Source organism: Strix uralensis, chromosome 25 (genome assembly GCF_047716275.1).
Source record: "Strix uralensis isolate ZFMK-TIS-50842 chromosome 25, bStrUra1, whole genome shotgun sequence".
NCBI lineage: Eukaryota > Metazoa > Chordata > Aves > Strigiformes > Strigidae > Strix > Strix uralensis.
The window spans coordinates 1,407,108-1,423,796 of NC_133996.1; the positions used below are offsets into that span (position 1 = coordinate 1,407,108).

Here is a 16,689-nt window from a genome sequence, read left to right on the forward strand (position 1 = left end):
GGTCTGTCATTCAACCTTCTACTCCAAGCAGGGTCAGACCAGGTTGTCAGAGATTTTTTTCAAGACCAATCGGGTCTCGAAGGCCTCCAAGGACAGAGACTGCACAGCCTCTTTGGGCAACCTGCTATAATTTTGACTTTCCCCATGGTGAAAAAATTTTCCCCTATATCCAGTCCAAACTTGTTTTGATTCATGTCTGTTGTCTTTTGTCCTCCTACTGTGGACAACTGTGAAGAGCCTGGGTCTGCCTTCTCAATGACCTCCTCATAGATGGCTTTGAAGATCCCCCCTTGAAGCTTTCTTATTCTCAGGCCAAACAAAACTTGTTCCCTCAGCCTCTCCTCACAATGGCACACGCTTCAGCCCCTGGACCATCTTGGTGGCCTCCTCTCAACTCACTGTGCTTTACTGATGCCCAGAACCAGATGAGGTATCTAGCTGCAGTATAATGAGTGTTGAGTAGAGGGAGATCCAAATGCCTCAGCTCCTTTGTAAGCACCTCCAGCTGTGTGGTCTGCATTTCCAGGCATGTCCTCTCCCAGCAAGACAGAGGTGTGCACATGAGGAGGTGGCCACAAAGGGTTGCATGGGACATCCTGAGGACAACTGGTGAAAACCCTGGTAGGAGAGGGCTAAAAGAACCATCCTGGAGGCTGGCTGGACAGATCAGCAACCAAAGATGTCAACGCCATTTCCAAAGGAGGTAACAGTCCAGGGAGGTGATTTGTCCCCTCTTTGACAGCACCAAAACCGCAGCACCTGCCACCCCCTTGAAAGGCTCCCCAGGGAAGTGGGAGGAGATGACACCAGCCAGGGTGGAGATGCTCAGTGTGGGGAAATAGCTTGGCTGCAGCCACTCTGTGGAAGAGAGAAAGTGCAGCACCACCCTTGCCAGGCAAGGGGCCAGCACGTCTCTGCACGAACAGGCAGAGCGTCCCGCGCGCGAGGCAGACAGTGTTTACTGCAGGGACACTGTTGAAAGTACTTGAAGAGCTTCTCAGCCCATTCGTGCCTCCTAGGAGGCGTCTGCCTGCGTGGATGTACACACCACCGCACCAAGGGACCTTGCCACTGCGATGGCCATGGCCTCAAACTCCAGATAAATATGCTTTGAGCAGTATTCACTGAATAATTCCTCAGATACTTGGGACAGTCCAGAGTGTCAACGAATGGCCTTCAATGTAAATTTTTAGCTAATGCTGAGATTTTTTTCAGAAAGAAGTGCTTAACTCCCACCCCAAAGCACTATATCCATCTTTCTTATGGGAGCAACAGTGACAATGTCCCCCTAAACCAGCACAAACTGGGGTTCCTGTAACTCTGCTTCATGTGTGGGGAAACATCTGGGAGGCTGATGTCAGCTGTGCTGCAGATGACGGAGGGGGTCCGTGCAGAGATCTTCCCATGTGAAATACGGTGCACTACTATTATTATCCCTGTCTAGGGGTTTACATGCCACCTTCAGCAGATACAACCCGTTGGTGTCTTCCTCTCTGGTGTCCTCTACACTTGCTGAAAGCCAGTAACTATTTGCTGAAGGCCTGTAACTATTTCCTGAACCTTCCTATTGCTCTCTTTCAGACCTTTCTGTTTCTGTGCTGCCTGTAACCCTCAGCATGATGAAGCATCTGGTCTGGAAGACCCCTTGCTCCTGGTGCTCCCCATTCCTGTTTGGGTGCATCAGCTGGCTGTTGCCATGTGTTGGGATCTCCTGGGAGCAAGGCAGGTCCTGCTGCATTTGGATATCACATCGGTGTGTTACAGCTTGCAAGGGGAAGGGGATAGTGTTGGCATTGTGTTCCTCCTCTGTTAGCTAACCATAAACAAGGTTGCATTGGCACCGTCAGATGCGTTCTGTTACAATAAATAGGAAAATGGGTGGGTTTGGGCTATGTCTTTTCTAAGAGAAATACTTCAGTTCTCCACTGATGGACTGACTGACTTCTTGGGATGTGCCACCAACTGGAAGCTGCCCATGCCTGAGCTAATGGCTGTTTCCCCTGAGTGCGGACATAGTTCATGTCAACCCTGCTCACAGACAGGGATTTTCCTGTGGATTTCCATCCTGACACCTTCTGTCACAAATATGGGGCCATACAGGTGTCAGTGTGAAGGCACGCAAGGTGGAAGAGTGGTTCAGCCCGTACGCTGCCAAGGGGAGGAGGTCCAGGGCAAGATCTTCTGCTGAGCAGGGGCTGAGGGCTGCTGGCCCTGAGGAGGATGCTGGCAAGGGCAGGGGGTTGCAGGAAAGGCTGAAGTGGAAGCTCAGTGCTGGGGCAAGAATTTTGGTGCATGCCTTCGCTGCCAGCTTCCCATCACATATGCATTGCTTAACCAGTTTGTCTACAGCAGTCCAGTTCCTACCTTTTCATCTCTGGGTAGTGGTGCATGAAGTATTTAAATGCAGATTACCTGGCACAGAAACACTTCATCTCATACTCGCTGGTGCTTAAAGAGTTCTCTAGATTGTCCAGCTTTTAAGCAGCTAATTGCAGAGCTATTGGCATGTCTGCAGTGCATCAGAGGCTCAAGACATACATTTTGTTGTAGGCCTGCAGAAGATTAGATAATTCATCCAGATTTTCTGACAAGAACAGACTTTGACACAGACTCCCGAGCTCGTTGCCAAAGCCAGCCGAGCCCCTGATAGGCAAAAGGAGCATTTTTAGGGAAATGCAGCCTTTGCACTGAGCCTTGGTGAGAGGCAAAGCCCCAGGAACACAGTGTGTAAAGCCCAGCTGTTGAGGATTTCTGTGTTTGCACCACTGATTGGGGAAAAACAGACACAAAATTACACCCTCTAAATTCACTCACCACCCAGGAGAAGTAGTGGAGCTTCTCTGACCCACAACACATCTCCAAAGCGCTAGACCCCAGGCAGGCGTCCACAGTTGGCTGTGGGAGAAATGTGCTCCTGGATCCTAATTTACCTCCTTCACTCTGTCAAATGCCCATGGCAAGTGGAAGAAGCTTCTGTGCTTCCAGTCTGGCCAGAGCTGATGGCAGATGTCCTGGTTCACCACGGTCTGTGCTAAGCACCTCATGATCACCTAACCAGGGAAGTTACTCCACCACTGCCAGGAAGGGTTTCCCCATAGCTGCACCTCCAGCAGAGCCCCAGACCAGGCAGGACATGGTGCCCATGTCACCCACTTTTCCTGGTCTTTAGCTGAGGCCCATAACCCCAGAAGTAACCAGCTACCAGGCCTCTGTGTGGGGGAAGGATGGGTGGAGAGCAGAACATGGGCTCAAATCCAACATGAAGGATGCCCATCTGAGGCTGGCTGGAGATGGCACTTCCCAAATGTTGTGTCAGGAATCCTGGACCATCCTGACCCTTCACAGGGCTGTGAGATGCTCGACCCCTCGACACGGCACCTCTCCCAGGCTGCTGCTGTGGTACATCTCCATGTGCCAGGCTGCCCCAGGCATGCTGGGTTTTGCAGGGGGACTGTGTGGGTCAGAGTTATCAAGTTGCTGGTGCATGTGTGGAGAGTGCCTGGTCTGAGGGTGAGGTCTCAGAGGTTCCTTTCTGCCCTTGTCCAGGAGCTTGCCTGTCACCTCTCTGTGCGGCAGCAATGCCCATCTGATGCACAGCACATCTCATGGAAGCTACGCCAGGGTTAGGGGAGACTGAAGCAGGCAGGAAAGGAGGGGGCTGGGGAAGGCAGAAGGTCTGCACTGCTGCAGGCTGGAAGCAAAAATCAAGTGGCACGAATTGACCTGGCTGTCCCCAAGGCAATCAGGGAGCAGGTGACCGCATCCATCGGGCTCCTCTACGTAGGGTGGGATCTCCCGCGCTGGGACCCGAGGGCTAAGGCCGTGCTGTTTATTTGCAAAGCTGCTGGAGAGGAGCTGGCGGGTGAGCACAGCCCCGGGTTTTGGGCCACGTGTCAGCTGGGGCGGGGGGGCCAGGCTTGTTGCTGGACGGGTTTGCCTTTTGGGATGTCTTGGGACGGGTGCCTTGTGTGCGGCTGAGCAACTGAAGCAGGAGACGCGCCTTGCTTTGGGGCGTGCAGGGAGCTGAGCTCTCCTCCATCGCTCTTGGAAAGCCTGGTGTTTCTTCCTCCCCGCGGGCAGCAGCCGGGAACTGCACGTCCTCTCCCGGCTGACCTCTCCTGCCGGGTCAGCAGGTCCCCGCTGGCCCGAGCCACAGGAATGCTGGAGCACAGGCCGTTCGGATGCCGTGCTGGTCAACTTCAGCCCGAGAGCTGCGCTCATTTAAAAATATCCTCTGACAAATACCTGCACAAACAGGGGAAAAAAAACCCCACCTAACCCTTTAACAAAAAGTCATCTGTAATTTTCCACAGGATGGAGGCATATTATTTGTCCTCCCTGGCCTGGGGCTGCTCCGAGTCCCTTGCCCAGCGCTGGGGGGGTTGCAGCCAGTGGGGGCCCCTCTGCCAGTGCCTGTGCAAGTGGGGCTGAACTGGGAGGCTGGCGTGGGAGGGAGCGTTGCCTACCCAGCGTGGCCCCGCGGGGTGAGGCTCGCAGAGATGCGAGCACCCGCCTAAGGCTTCCCGGCAAGCCTCTGGCAAGGTCCTGCGTTGACCCGCTCGGCCGCACCCTCCTCCCCGCCTTGCACCGGCTGTTTTCTGCTCGGAGTTGCTTCCCGTGCTCCAGCCGGGATGGCAATGCCTGTGCCAGCGCTTGGCATCTCGCCTTCCTCCCACCCAGGTGCCGGTACCACTCGGCTGGCAGCCGTGCTTCCATGGGAAAGGGCTTCGATGGGGTCCCGACAGGAGGGGGGTGCCTGACCCCAGTTGGGGCTTTGTCAGGTGAGGGATGTCCCCAGGCACGAGCCTCAAGTCCAGCTGCGTGGCTTGGAGGTGAGAAATGCCTCTCAGCAGCACTAAAGCTCTGACAGGGTTTTGTGGCACTGGGGGCTATGGGTGAGAAACTCCCAAAGCATGAACAGGCTGCTCATCCGACTGGGAAAAGGAGGGGAAGCAAGCGGCTCAGCACAAGGGGAAAGCATAGCCTCAGGGAAAAGCCCAGGAGGGACCAGGCACAGGGTGCAGGTGCACTGGGATGGGACTGGGGTGCTCAGGCTCTGGGTGCAGGACTCAGCCCTGTTTGGTGAGCTGGAGGCAGCCCTGGGGAAAACCCCGCTTTGTGGACATCCAGCAGGCAGCCAGGGGAAGAGCCGCAGGGAGGGGACCAGGCTGTGCGTGTTCCTACCTTGGAGTGCAGCCCTCCACCTCACCCAGGCACGGCGGAGGGTCCTGAGGCACTGGGAGACATCCAGCCCTCCAGCATCTGGCCCTCCTGTGCCTCCCCAGCTCAAACCCGTCTCCTCTGCAGGATCGCCCGGGGCTGTGGCATCACCAGCTGCATCTTTGCCTCTAAATGGGCTCTTCTATGCATGCCCTCTCCTGCTGGGACCTCCCCGCTCTCCCTGCACTCGAAGCAGGGAGGCAGGATCCTCAGCACTGGCTGGAGGTGCTGTGGGAGCGGGCATGGACATAAGCCCAGAGCACGGTCAGGAGTGCAGGGCCTTGGCAAATCTCCCATCTGGCTTCCCAAGATCAGTGCAGTGCTGGTACAGTGATGCTCTCAGCTCCCTGTGACCTGGGGGACGGAGGGTTCTCCTGGGTCTGGTGCTGTGAAGGGGCGCGACTCCAATGGTCACTGTAAGAACCCATTGGTGCCTTTGGTGGAAGTAACCTCCCTCTCGCAGCGCAGCGCTGGCAGCAAAGTCTGACAAAGTGTCAGCTGGCTGTACCACGAAATGCTCCAAGCAGGCCAGACACGGACCCATGTTCATCCCCACACACCTCGTGGCACATGCTGATGAGAAACATGTTCCCCCACTGTGGTAACCATCAGTGCTGACTCCTCTACCCCCCAGTCGCTGCCTCCCTGGCCCACACGCACAAAGGATGCTTCATCCCTGGCTGGTGACCGAGCTGCCTGCCTGGGCAAAGGGAGATGGTTGGGCTGAGCAGCTGGCATGGTGCGGGCATGAGAACAGCACTGAGGGGCAGTGGGAGCCCAGAGCTCTTCTCTGGGGCTCTCCAGGAAAGCAGCAGAAAGCTTTGGTCCTGTCAGAATGGCACAGGTCTGGCTGTCCCCAAGCAGTGCTCAGCATGGCTGGGAGAAGGTCCTGAGCATTGCAGAGGGGTGCTGGGTGCTGGATCCCGGTCTGTGCAATGTAGGACATGGCTGGGTGGCTGTGGAAGGGCATGGGAAGGCATGGAGCAAGGGGTCTTCAAGGGTCTTGGAGGTCCTGGGTCATTCCTGTCCTCCTCCTGGCTCCTGTGAGGACACAAGGGGCAATCTGCAGCCCAAGGACACATGGGCTCTGCTTCAAAACCGGGCACAGCTCTGCTGCCAGCGCAGGGTGCCTGGGGCAGCCAGAGCAACCTTGGCTCGGGGATGGAGCCTGTCCCAGCTGGAAGAGCCAGGGCCTCTGAGCAGGTGCGTGTGTGCGTCCACATGGTGCGTGTGCGTGCACGGACACGTACACGGGTGTGGGCACATGTGTATGAGTGCGTGTACGGATGTGTGCATGGGGCAGGCATGTGTGCGCACATGAGATTACACACAGGGGGGTGTCAGCAAGTGTCTGTATGCACATGTGTGTGCATGTGTGTGTGTGCCACGCTCCTACAGCCCTGTTTCTTTGCTCCTGACCACCTCCCCTTCCAACAGTGCATAGCCCCTGAACCCTTCCTCCAGGCACGTGCTCCTGCTCTCTCCCTTGGAAATTCAGGTATTTATATGTGAAAATATGGAAGCGTTTTCAGTCCCTGCTCAGTGACCTTCAAAACCATCCAGCAAATTCGGCTTGGACCACGAGCCCAGCCAGATGGCCCTTCTCAAACATGCTGGCCGTGCAAACTGGGGTTTTACTCTTGATTCCTGCTCCTGCTCCAAGGCAGGCTCATGAAACAGCGTATTCAGTATGTGCTCTGGGAAGGCAGCCATGCAGCCCTGCTCCGAGGAGGAGGCGGTGGGGAGAGCGCCAAGCCGGGCTGGGGAGGGACGATGCAGCCACGAGCCGGTGGCCGAGAGGCTTTGGGGTTTGTAATTGAAATGTGAAGCACAAGGTTAAGTTTGGGGGATCCAAAACTGGAGGGGATGGGGCTGCATGCGGGTGTCCGGGGCTGCCAGCGCTGTCTCCAGCCAGGGCAGCCACTGGGCCCACGAGCAAGGCGAAGGGTGGTGGGACACATCTCTGATGCCAGTGGAGAGGAGCCCAGCAAGGGCGACGGGACCGGGGGTTGCTGGGCAAGGTCAGCGTGATTCCTGAAGCCCAGGAGAGGAGAGAGCAAACCAAAATAACATCACCTAATGGAAGGGAAGGGTTAAAAGACCTGCCAGAGCTGAGTGTCTCTGGAAACATGGGAGACAGCTGGAAAAGATTTAAATAACTCTTTGCTGTGTGTCTGCAAGCCGTGGGTGCCAGCGAAAGGTAGTCTTATTTCTGATAATATCTGGTCTGACACACTCAATGTGTTTAACAGTTTTCAGTTCACTCAGGCAGATGAGACTAACTAGGAAGCGATCATGCAGGGATTCCTGGATGCTGCATTAGCATGCAACCTTCGAGAGGAATGTTTTCGCCTCTAAATGCAAATAGAGGTTGAAGCTATTGAAGAAGCTGTGACTGATCTCAGTCTGAGGAATCAGTCTTGCAGATTCAGGGGTAACCAAGCCCCCAGTGCAGATGCCATCGTGCAGGGCAAAGCCCAGCAGGGATGTTGGGGACACCCCAGTGCGGTGCCTGGAGGGGTGTTGGGGCTGGGGTGCCCTTTTGCTCACCTCCATGCTGGCCACCGACAGCACCCACAAAGAGAGGCACTGGGGGAGGTGGCTGATGCTGGCGATTTCCTCCAGGTTAGCAGGGCAGGGGGCAAAGCAGAGCCTGGGGACATGGGGCACGCTCCCCTGTACAGGCCTGGGAGGCAGAGGGGACTCCCCGAAGGAGCTCAGCTGACAGTAAATGCTCCCTGTTGGGATTGGTGCAGCCCCGCTGTTGACCTTGTGGGTGCTAACGGCATAGTGATGCATCCACACAAAAAATGAGGCTCTGGCAAGGGTTTCACATCCTCACCTGTGGGACATCAGTGCTAGGAGCCAACCACATCCCGCTAAGGTCTCTTGACAAAACAGTCCTCGCTTGGATGATGGGGGACTCTGCCTGCAACCTTTTGGTGTGGAGACAGGGAATAGTGTGATCGGCTGGAGAGATTTTACTGCCTTTGTGCTTGGCCGTGGTAGCTATGCCAGAAGGTGGGATTAGAGGGTTCATGAACTTGTTGCATGACCTACACCATTTTCTATAGAGCAAAGGTATATTTAATCACATGGAATTACTACCAAGAATTAGCACTGGAAACTATTATTAAGCATTACTATAACTAAAGAGCAGATTTTTCCTTAAATGCCATTCTGGAGCAAAATTTAATCCCTATAGTGTACACCAAAGGTTGGTCAGAAATTTTCCACCCCACTCTTAGTGCATAAAAAAATGGACCTATCAGTTACACAAGACCATTTCTAAAGTGTCTGCTTGGTTTTTCAGCAAAACTCCAGCCCTTCAAAACGCAACAATTTTGGTTTTCAACTAAAAACATTCATTCTTGACATTTCCCCAAATAAAAGTATGAAAATTTAGTCCCACTGTGATGCACTTGGTTTAACGTGATGTGAGCATGAACCTGGACCTGGAGGGGACAAACCCTGCTGCTGTGCCCCTTTTGCAGGCTGAGGACTCAGCATCAGCCCTTATGAGACACTGGAGAATCCAACTCCAAGGTGTGCAGGGGAGCTTCCAGCCCTCCCCAGCCCTCCCTTTCCCAGGCAGGATGGAGCAGCTTTCTCTCCCTGCTGCAGCTCTGGGAAATGACTCGGGTGCCTGGCAAGTGAGTGACCCAGGTCTCTCCTGGAAATCTGCTCTCCACACAGGGCTGAAGGAAAACATTGCCTGGAATGGTTTTCCATCAGAAAACAGGGTTTATTGAAATCAAATCTTTCCCTGGGAACTTGTCGATTTTGCTGCCATTTTCTCCAGGAAGAAGTCTAGCAGCATCACTTTGACTTTCTTGTTTCAGCAGTGTCAAAATGTTTATTCCGATCATGTCAAAACACCAAGCTCATTTCAGGGAAGTAAAAATATTTCATTTTGACTTTATCATTTCATTTGCTTAACTTCCACTTTATGTTCCGTGAAAGTACTTTTTAATACGCGCCGCTTGAGATCCTTTTGCGCCACGATATCCAGGCGCTCTGCGAGGAGATGACGCTGGATCGTCACACGCGGTGTTTCAAAGGCCCAAATTAGCATTCGGGTGAATTTTCATTTCATAGGACGTGCTGCATGTGTGGCTTTGCCTCTCAATGCAGAGCAGACACTTTGCACGCTGCTGGCATGTTCTTGGTACTTCCACCCCCAGCTCTCTGCAGACACCCATGGGAAAACTTGTTTGATGGTTCCTGTTGGGATCAGGGGGCTGGTGGGGTGGCCTGAGTGGAGGGTGATGGGCTGCGGGTGAAATGGGCACCCGGGATGTGCTTCCCTCTCCCTGGCTGCTGCTCGATCTCCTCTCACCCAGCCAGACTGCAGTGCCAGGGGAGTGCCCTTGCAGCTGGGTACTCTGAGTTGCAATGTCAAAAGCTGGATTTTGCCTTGGTGGCAAGTCAAATCTGTCACAAATGCAGTCCCTGGAGCCCGCTGGTGGTTTTTTGTGTGGGCAGATATCCCCATCTGCCTTCCAGCGGGGCACTGCCCAGTGTGGTCCCTCCTCAGCTCCTGCGCTGGCTCCCGCAGCTCCATCACCACCCACAGGGCTCTGCTCTGGACCCTGGAGCTGCTGAGCACCCCCAGCAGGGATGGTGAAGGAGGTGGGGGCTTCAAAACGGTCTTCAGATGTAAATCTGGGGGAAAGAGGGCAGAAGGAGTCTGCATGGGATGTTGCGGGAATTATTCAGCTGGAAGGAAGATGGAGACCCTGCTGGCCTGGTAGGACAGGAGGTGACGCCAGCACCAGGCAAGGACACCAAGTCTTGGCTCCGCCTGGCGCTGCCGGGGAGATGGTGGAGCAGCACCTCAGGCTGCACCGCCCTGGATGGGATCCAGTCCATGAGGAGATAAATGGAGCAGCAGCTCTCCTCCTCCTTCTCCTCTCGCTCCTCCTCCTTATCCCACTACTGGCCCCTCTCTCTTCGTGCCTCTAGTTGGTGGGTACGGCCCCCCAAGCTCTGCCCAAACCCTGATGTCCCAATTGCCCCTTCACAAGGGGAGTTTTCCCTGGGGAGCAGATGCTGTGGGGCTCAGCATGGTGCACGCTGGAGGTCCTCCTGTTCAGATAATTCTGAGACCATTCAGACCAGTTTTGCAGGTGACTTGCAGCAGCTGAGGCACTAGAGCATCCATCCACTGGTGGTGGGCACAGATCTGGGGCTTTCTGCAGGGCAGTGCTGGGACAAGGCAGGTACAGCCACCCTCACTGCCACCTTCACTTGCAAGGAGCGGCTCACACGTGCATGGCAGGATGTATCAGAGCTGGTGCTGCTCGCTCCATCCCCATTGAGCTCCCATTTTCCCTTTCAGCCTCATTCTTCCCACCTTGGAGTTGCTGGGCACCTTACTGAAGGTGGACACATCCATGTAAGGCACCTCTTCCCTCCCTCTCCTGAAGTGTGACCTTCACATGATAAACCAAAGTGTTGAGTGGCGTCATCATCGTCAAGAGCAAACTGGCTTCTGTCCTAGATCCCTGGGGGACAGAGGGGCCCTGTTTCCCGGGGGCCCCAGGGACGCTTTGGCCACAGACACTGCTGGAAAAGTAGGGAGTTGCATCGGGCAAGGGCTGTGCTGGCCGTGGGAAGGATGTTGGAGACAGTTGTGTGCCCAGACCCTGAAGCCCCAACCACCCCCATCACGCCCTTCCCTGCTGCTGCTGCCACACAGCTCTGCCTTGCTCTTCCCCCCTAGACCCACTGCTCCGGTGCTCGCCCCGGCCCCTGGAAAAACAGGGCTGGAGGAGCAGGTGAGAGATGTGGAAGGGTTTTGACTAATATAAATCTCTGAAATCCCAGCGCTTACCCCGCAGACCCCCCCCATTTCCCTAGGCAGGGCCATGCAGCGTGGCAGGCACTTGGCATGTGGGGTCGGGCAGCCAGGACCAGGGGGCACCCTGGGGTGTGGGGGAGAGACACAGCAGCTCGGTGCCCCCCAGCTCTGCTCCTGAGACTGACTCTTACCATAAAGCGATGGATGAGCAGCAAGGCCTGCTGCTTAACGGGGATGGTGGCAGCATGCAGCTGGCTTAATAGAGATGCTCCTGCCTGGTGCCAGGCGGTTAAGTGATAATTAACCAGGTGCTTGGGAAGGTGATGCTGGAAACCAGCCCCGCGCTGCTGCTGCGGGGCAGAGGGCTGAACACCCCCCTCCCTGCACCCCAGACCTGCGAGTGCCTTGGCTGGGGCCACGTGCCCCCAGAAACATGCTGCTCCGCAGCCTCGGGGCTCAGCGAAGAGGCCAGGGATGAGACCCTGGGCAAGCCAGGGATGGGAGTACCAGGCAGCTTCAGTTGCTTTTAGGTGCAAGGAACCACGAAGCCATCCAACACCTGCCTGTCACCTCACTACCAGCGGCCATCCTTGTCTGCAAGGGTAAATATTGCTTTACAGGTGGGGAAACTGAGGCAGCAGGTGAGCAAGGCCATCATGTTTCTGCAGCACTAGGTATTGGTAGAGCACAGGGGTGACCTGGCAGCACGGGCAGGGAGGTCTGAGCGCCGTCACCCGAGGGGATGAGGCGGCTCAGGGTGATCGCAGGGAGATGCACCCACTGCAGCGGAGAAGGAGACATGCTGCTGGAGAAACCGAGTGGCACCGGGCAGGGAGAGGCACCCACTGGAGCAGCACGGGAGGGGTTGTGCAGGCTGGGACCCTCCTGCTCAGCTCGGCATGGGGAGCTGAGCCTGGGCTGGAAAAAACAAGGCTGAAAGAGCGGGTGAGAAATGTGAGAGGGTTTTGACTAATAAAGGCAAGACTGAGGAAAGAAGCGCTGCTGGGCTCCAAGTGGGCAAAAGGCTGCGGAGAGAAGGGAACAATCCTGCCCGCCGGCCCTCGGGTAGGGGAAGGAGACCGTGGGTGTAAAGAATAGCAAGAGAAATTTGGGACAGATCCCAGGAGAAGTGCTCTGGGGAGGAGGGAGCCACAGGGTGATGACTCTACCCTGGGGTCTGTAGGGTCAGGGGGGATTTTGGGGTCAGCTCTGGCCAAGGCTGCTCCAGCACCGCACACCCCGTGCAGCCGCAGCCGGGCAGGCCAAGGCACAGCCCACCTGGACCAGCTGGACCAGTAGATGTGGGGCTTGGCCAGCAGGTCCCCGTCTGCGTGGCAGAGGGTTGGGGAACGCAACACCTCAGCCCCCAGCTAGCTGGGATGTGGCTCCAGGGACGGCCGGGGCATCTGCAGCCACCGCTACCGCTTGCAGGTTATGTGAAACAGAGCACTTGTCAAGTCCCTCCTGCACATTGTATTATTTATATTATATTATATTAATTATATTATATTATACTTTATTATATTATTAGAGCTGTCAGGCCAAGCACTTCAAGGCTGGAACCTTCAGCTTGGTAGTTGCTTGGGTAACCTTAATCCATCCCCTTGGACAAGGAACGGGACTGCAGGAAAAGCATCGCCTGTGCCTGTGGCGTTCAAGACACTCTTACAGGCACAGCTGGTGGCAGCAAGGGTGACAAAGCCCCGCAGCCATCCAGGGTGCTGGGTCACGGTGTCCCCAGGGCCAGCGAGGGGTGGCGGGTGGGGAGGGCTGGGTCTGCAGTGAGGATGGTCACAGCGCGGGGCAGGCGGGGGGGATGCAGGGGGGTCGGCCTGCCTGTGTGGTGGGTAGGGGGGCTAGGGTGGGGGACACACGGCTGCTGCGGACACCCCTGTCCCCAGTGGGTGCAGGGTGAGAGATGCACGGGTGGAGCCGTGGGTGCGAGGGGAGGGGGGCGCGTTGCCCCAGGTGCGGGGGGGTGCGTGCAGACGGGCAGGGCAGCATCCTCAGCGCGGCTGGGACAGGCTGCGGGGCCCGGAGCTGCCCTCCGGCCTCGGCTCCAGCACGGAGCAGGCGGGGCTGCGGGCATCCGCCCCACGGGGGGGCTCCGGGGGTCTGACCTCGCTGCCACCGCGAACCGCTGCGGGGACATCGGCGGGAGCGGGGCAGGGAGCGGGGCCGGGGCGCTGCGGGCGGGTGGGGCAGCGCCGGCCCCACGGTCACGGTCACGGTCACGGCCCCCCCCGACCCGGGCACAGCCACCGCGGGCGGGGGCGGGGCTTGCGCGGAGGGGGCGTGTCCGCGGGGAGGGGCGGGGCCGCGCGCTTGTGGGCGGGGCCGCCCGCAGGGTGTCCCCCCGTCCGCGCCGAGGGGGCGTGTCCCGGCGGGCGGGGGGCGGGACCCGTAGTAAAGGGGCGTGTCCTTCCGCCCGGCCGCGGCGGCGGCGTTGCCCTGGGTGACGCGCGGATGCAGCCGGCACCTCTGACGTCACCCGCGGGGAGGGGCCGCTCCCCCCCCCCCATCCCCCCACTCCGCGGAGCGTCCCGCCGGCGCCGCGCCAATGGGCGGGCGGGGGGGGCGGGTCCGCCGGGCTCCACCCGCCAATGAGGCGGCGGCGGCGGCTCGGAGCGACAATGGGGGGCGCCCGGGGCGCACGTGGGGCCGCCGCCGCTGCCGGGGGTCGGCGGCCCGGGGCGGGGGGTGCGAAGCGGGGGGGGGGTGGGGGAGCGCGGTCGTCCCGCTCCGCTCCGTCCCGCCCCGCCGCTGCCCCGCGCGGCGCTGGGGCACTCCCCTCCCCCGCCCTCCTCCCGCCCCTCCGGGCCCTCCCCCTGTGTCACGGCGGCGCCCGCAGTCGGGGACGGGCACGGCGGAGGGAGGGAAGGAGCGAGCGAGCGAGCGAACGAACGGCGGCCGCCCCAGCATGTGGCCCGCCCGCGCCGTGGCGGCAGCGCGGCGGCGGCGGCGGCGGCGGGCAGGTGCGCGGCCGCTGAAACGGAGCGGGGGGGCGTAGGGGCGGGGAGCCGCCCGCCCGCCGCCCGCCCGCCGCCGCCGCCGCCCTCGCCCGGCGCTGTCAGGTGCGTGCCGCCCGCCAGCATGGCTCCGCCGCGCCGCCGGACTTAGCGCCGGGCCGCCCGCCGCGGCCCCGAGCCGCCCCGGGGGGGGAGGCTGCGCGCCCGCCGTGCCAAAAGCTTCCCCCCACCCCCCACCCCCTTCCTCCTCCTCCTCCTCCTCCTCCCCGCCACCTCCATCCCGCTTCTCCCCGCCCAGGTGCCCCCCGCCGCCCGGCTCCGGAGTACGCCGGTCCCCGGCCGAGGATGCCGCCCGCCGCCGGTCGCTCCGGTTCATCTGTTGCTGCCTGACCGCGCCGCCAGCCCGGTGCAGCCTCCGCCGATGGATGCGGCAGCCCCCGCGCCCAGCCCGCCCGCAGCCGCCCCGCTGGCCGTCGTGCCGGGAACGACTCCGGAGCTCCGCGGCTGGTAAAAAAAAAAAAAAAAAAAAAAAAAACCAACAAAAACCAAAACAAAACCAAAACCAAACCAAAAACCAACCCCCGCGTCTCGCCCGGGGCTGGAGAGGCGACCGATGAATATGCAGCGTCCCCCCCGGCTCGTCTCTCCCGTTAGCGCGGAGCCGGGCAGAGCCGCCTCCTAGAGCTCCGCCGGACTTCGGGCTGCGCCCCGCCAGGACCCGGGCGCACGGAGCGGCTCCTCCTCCCCTTCTCCCCTTCCATCCGAGCTTGGAGCCCTTCTTCGCACTCCTCTCCCTCTCGTGTTTTTGGGGTTTTTTGTGGTTGTTTTTTTTTTGTCTGTGGTTCTTTTTTTTTTTTTTTTTTTTTTTGGTGGAAACCGACCGTAACTCCGGGGAGGGGGTTGTTGGCGGGGGGTGGGGGGGTGGGAGCGGCGGGGAGGGGACCATGGAAGAAAAGCTCCAGGCGCATCAGGTGGAGATCGACCCGGATTTCGAGCCGCAGAGCCGGCCCCGGTCCTGCACTTGGCCTCTCCCCCACCCCGACTTCGCGGCGGAGGAGGAGGATGGGGGCGCGGCGGGAGGACCCCCGGCGCTGGCGGCCGGCGGCGGGGAGGGAGCCGAGAACGCGGCGGCCCCGGCGGAGCGCAGAGCCGCCGCCGCCGCCTCCCTGCCGCCCCCCGGCGCGGACGTCGGGCAGCTCCGCAAGGCCAAGACCTCCCGGAGGAACGCCTGGGGCAACCTCTCCTACGCCGACCTCATCACCAAAGCCATCGAGAGCTCGCCGGAGAAGCGCCTCACCCTCTCCCAGATCTACGACTGGATGGTGCGATACGTCCCCTACTTTAAGGATAAAGGAGACAGCAACAGCTCCGCCGGCTGGAAGGTACCTGACCCGCCCCCGACCCAAACCCCACCGCAACTTTCCCCCCTGCTCCCGAAGGCTCCTCAAGGGTGCTTCCCCCGGGCAGCCAGAGCTTGCCCCTGGCTCGGTTGGGGTTTGGGGGATCCCCGCTTTCCTCACGGTTGGGGGGGATAAGGGCTTAGTCAAGTTTTGGGGAGAGTCGGTGCCTCGTGGTGTCGCTCGTTGGAGCCGGGCTGAGCTTGTCCCCGGTTCACCCGCTGGCCTGGGGCTGAGTGGCACGGCAGAGCCGGGGCGCCGTGCCGCCATCGTGCCCGGGGGACGGCACGGAGAGGGGATGGTGGCGGGCAGGGTGGCCACGGCCGGCTCTCCCGCTGGCACGCAAGTGGCGGGGTATGGTGAATGACAGTCCCGCCGCCACGGCTCTGCCTGTGGGCCCTGAGTGCCAGCGGCGTGCCCGGGAGGACAGCCGGAGGGAGGGCTGTCCCCAAACAGGTGTCTCTGGGCTGGCTTTCACCCAGTGTGTCTCCCCTGTCTCAGCCCCCTCCTTCCCCAGGGCCGCGTCCCCCTCCTGGGGGGCCACGCAGGCAGCACACGGCCCCCACGGCTCCACACTGGCTTTCCCCAGCTCTGCTCCCGCCTGGCACCGGGGGCTTGTTAGAAATCCCTGGCGCGGGCAGTAATCCCCCTCACGCTCGGTGCGAGCTGGGGACGCGTCGCACCAACCATCCCAGCACCGGGCGAGGGCTCGGTGGGTGCCAGGTCCCGAGGGGGGGTCACACTGGCCCCTGCCCCTCCGGCTGTCGCTTGCCTGGCTCCGCGCTGGGAAGGGGTAAGAGATCAGATCGCCTGTGTCCAGATGGTGTCAGTAAAAAGGAGACGGTTTCTCTTAAGCCCTCCCCTAAGCCCTGTCACCTCCAGTGTGATTAGTGTGTAACGAGGCTTCGGGGGCTCTAATACCAGCCTGCCGTCCTGGCACTGCATGCCCTGGCTCCGTCGGAGGTGGCTGGACCCGGCCCGCCTTGGGGGTTCCTTCTTGGTTGCAAACGGGGCTCTTTTGGGGCAGGGAGGCCAGACTCTGTCTGTCTGCGGCACCCGTGGCCAGGCCGTGGGAGCTGGTGTTGCGTGGAGGCTGGGCATCCTCTCTGCCTTGCCCCACTCGTGACAGGTGGGCAGGAGGCAGCTGGTGCCCCCCCAGTGCAGAGATTCACCAGGGAGGATGTCGGGGGCTGTGGAGGTGGCAGGAAGCGGCGGTTGTGTGGAGGCCTCTCAAACCTCCACCTGGGGCGAGACCTGCGTGGCCCTGGGCACGCACTGAGGGAGAAGGGTCTCCCCAAGG

General features: G+C 59.7%; 1 protein-coding gene across 2 annotated transcripts in view; it reads left to right on the top strand.

Annotated features, from left to right (window-relative positions):
- The first annotated feature begins 13,897 nt into the window (after positions 1-13,897).
- FOXO6 (forkhead box O6) overlaps positions 13,898-16,689 on the top strand; it is a 39,987-nt gene continuing 37,195 nt past the window's right edge. Inside the window, exons 1-2 of one of the 2 annotated variants that reach the window (XM_074894441.1) lie at positions 13,898-14,097; positions 14,291-15,374. In XM_074894441.1, coding sequence (XP_074750542.1) covers positions 14,937-15,374 — 438 coding nt within the window. In that variant the 5' untranslated portion in view covers positions 13,898-14,097; positions 14,291-14,936. Of the gene's footprint in view, positions 14,098-14,132; positions 15,375-16,689 lie in introns of those variants that run through there. The other variant, XM_074894442.1, reaches the window with a different exon arrangement.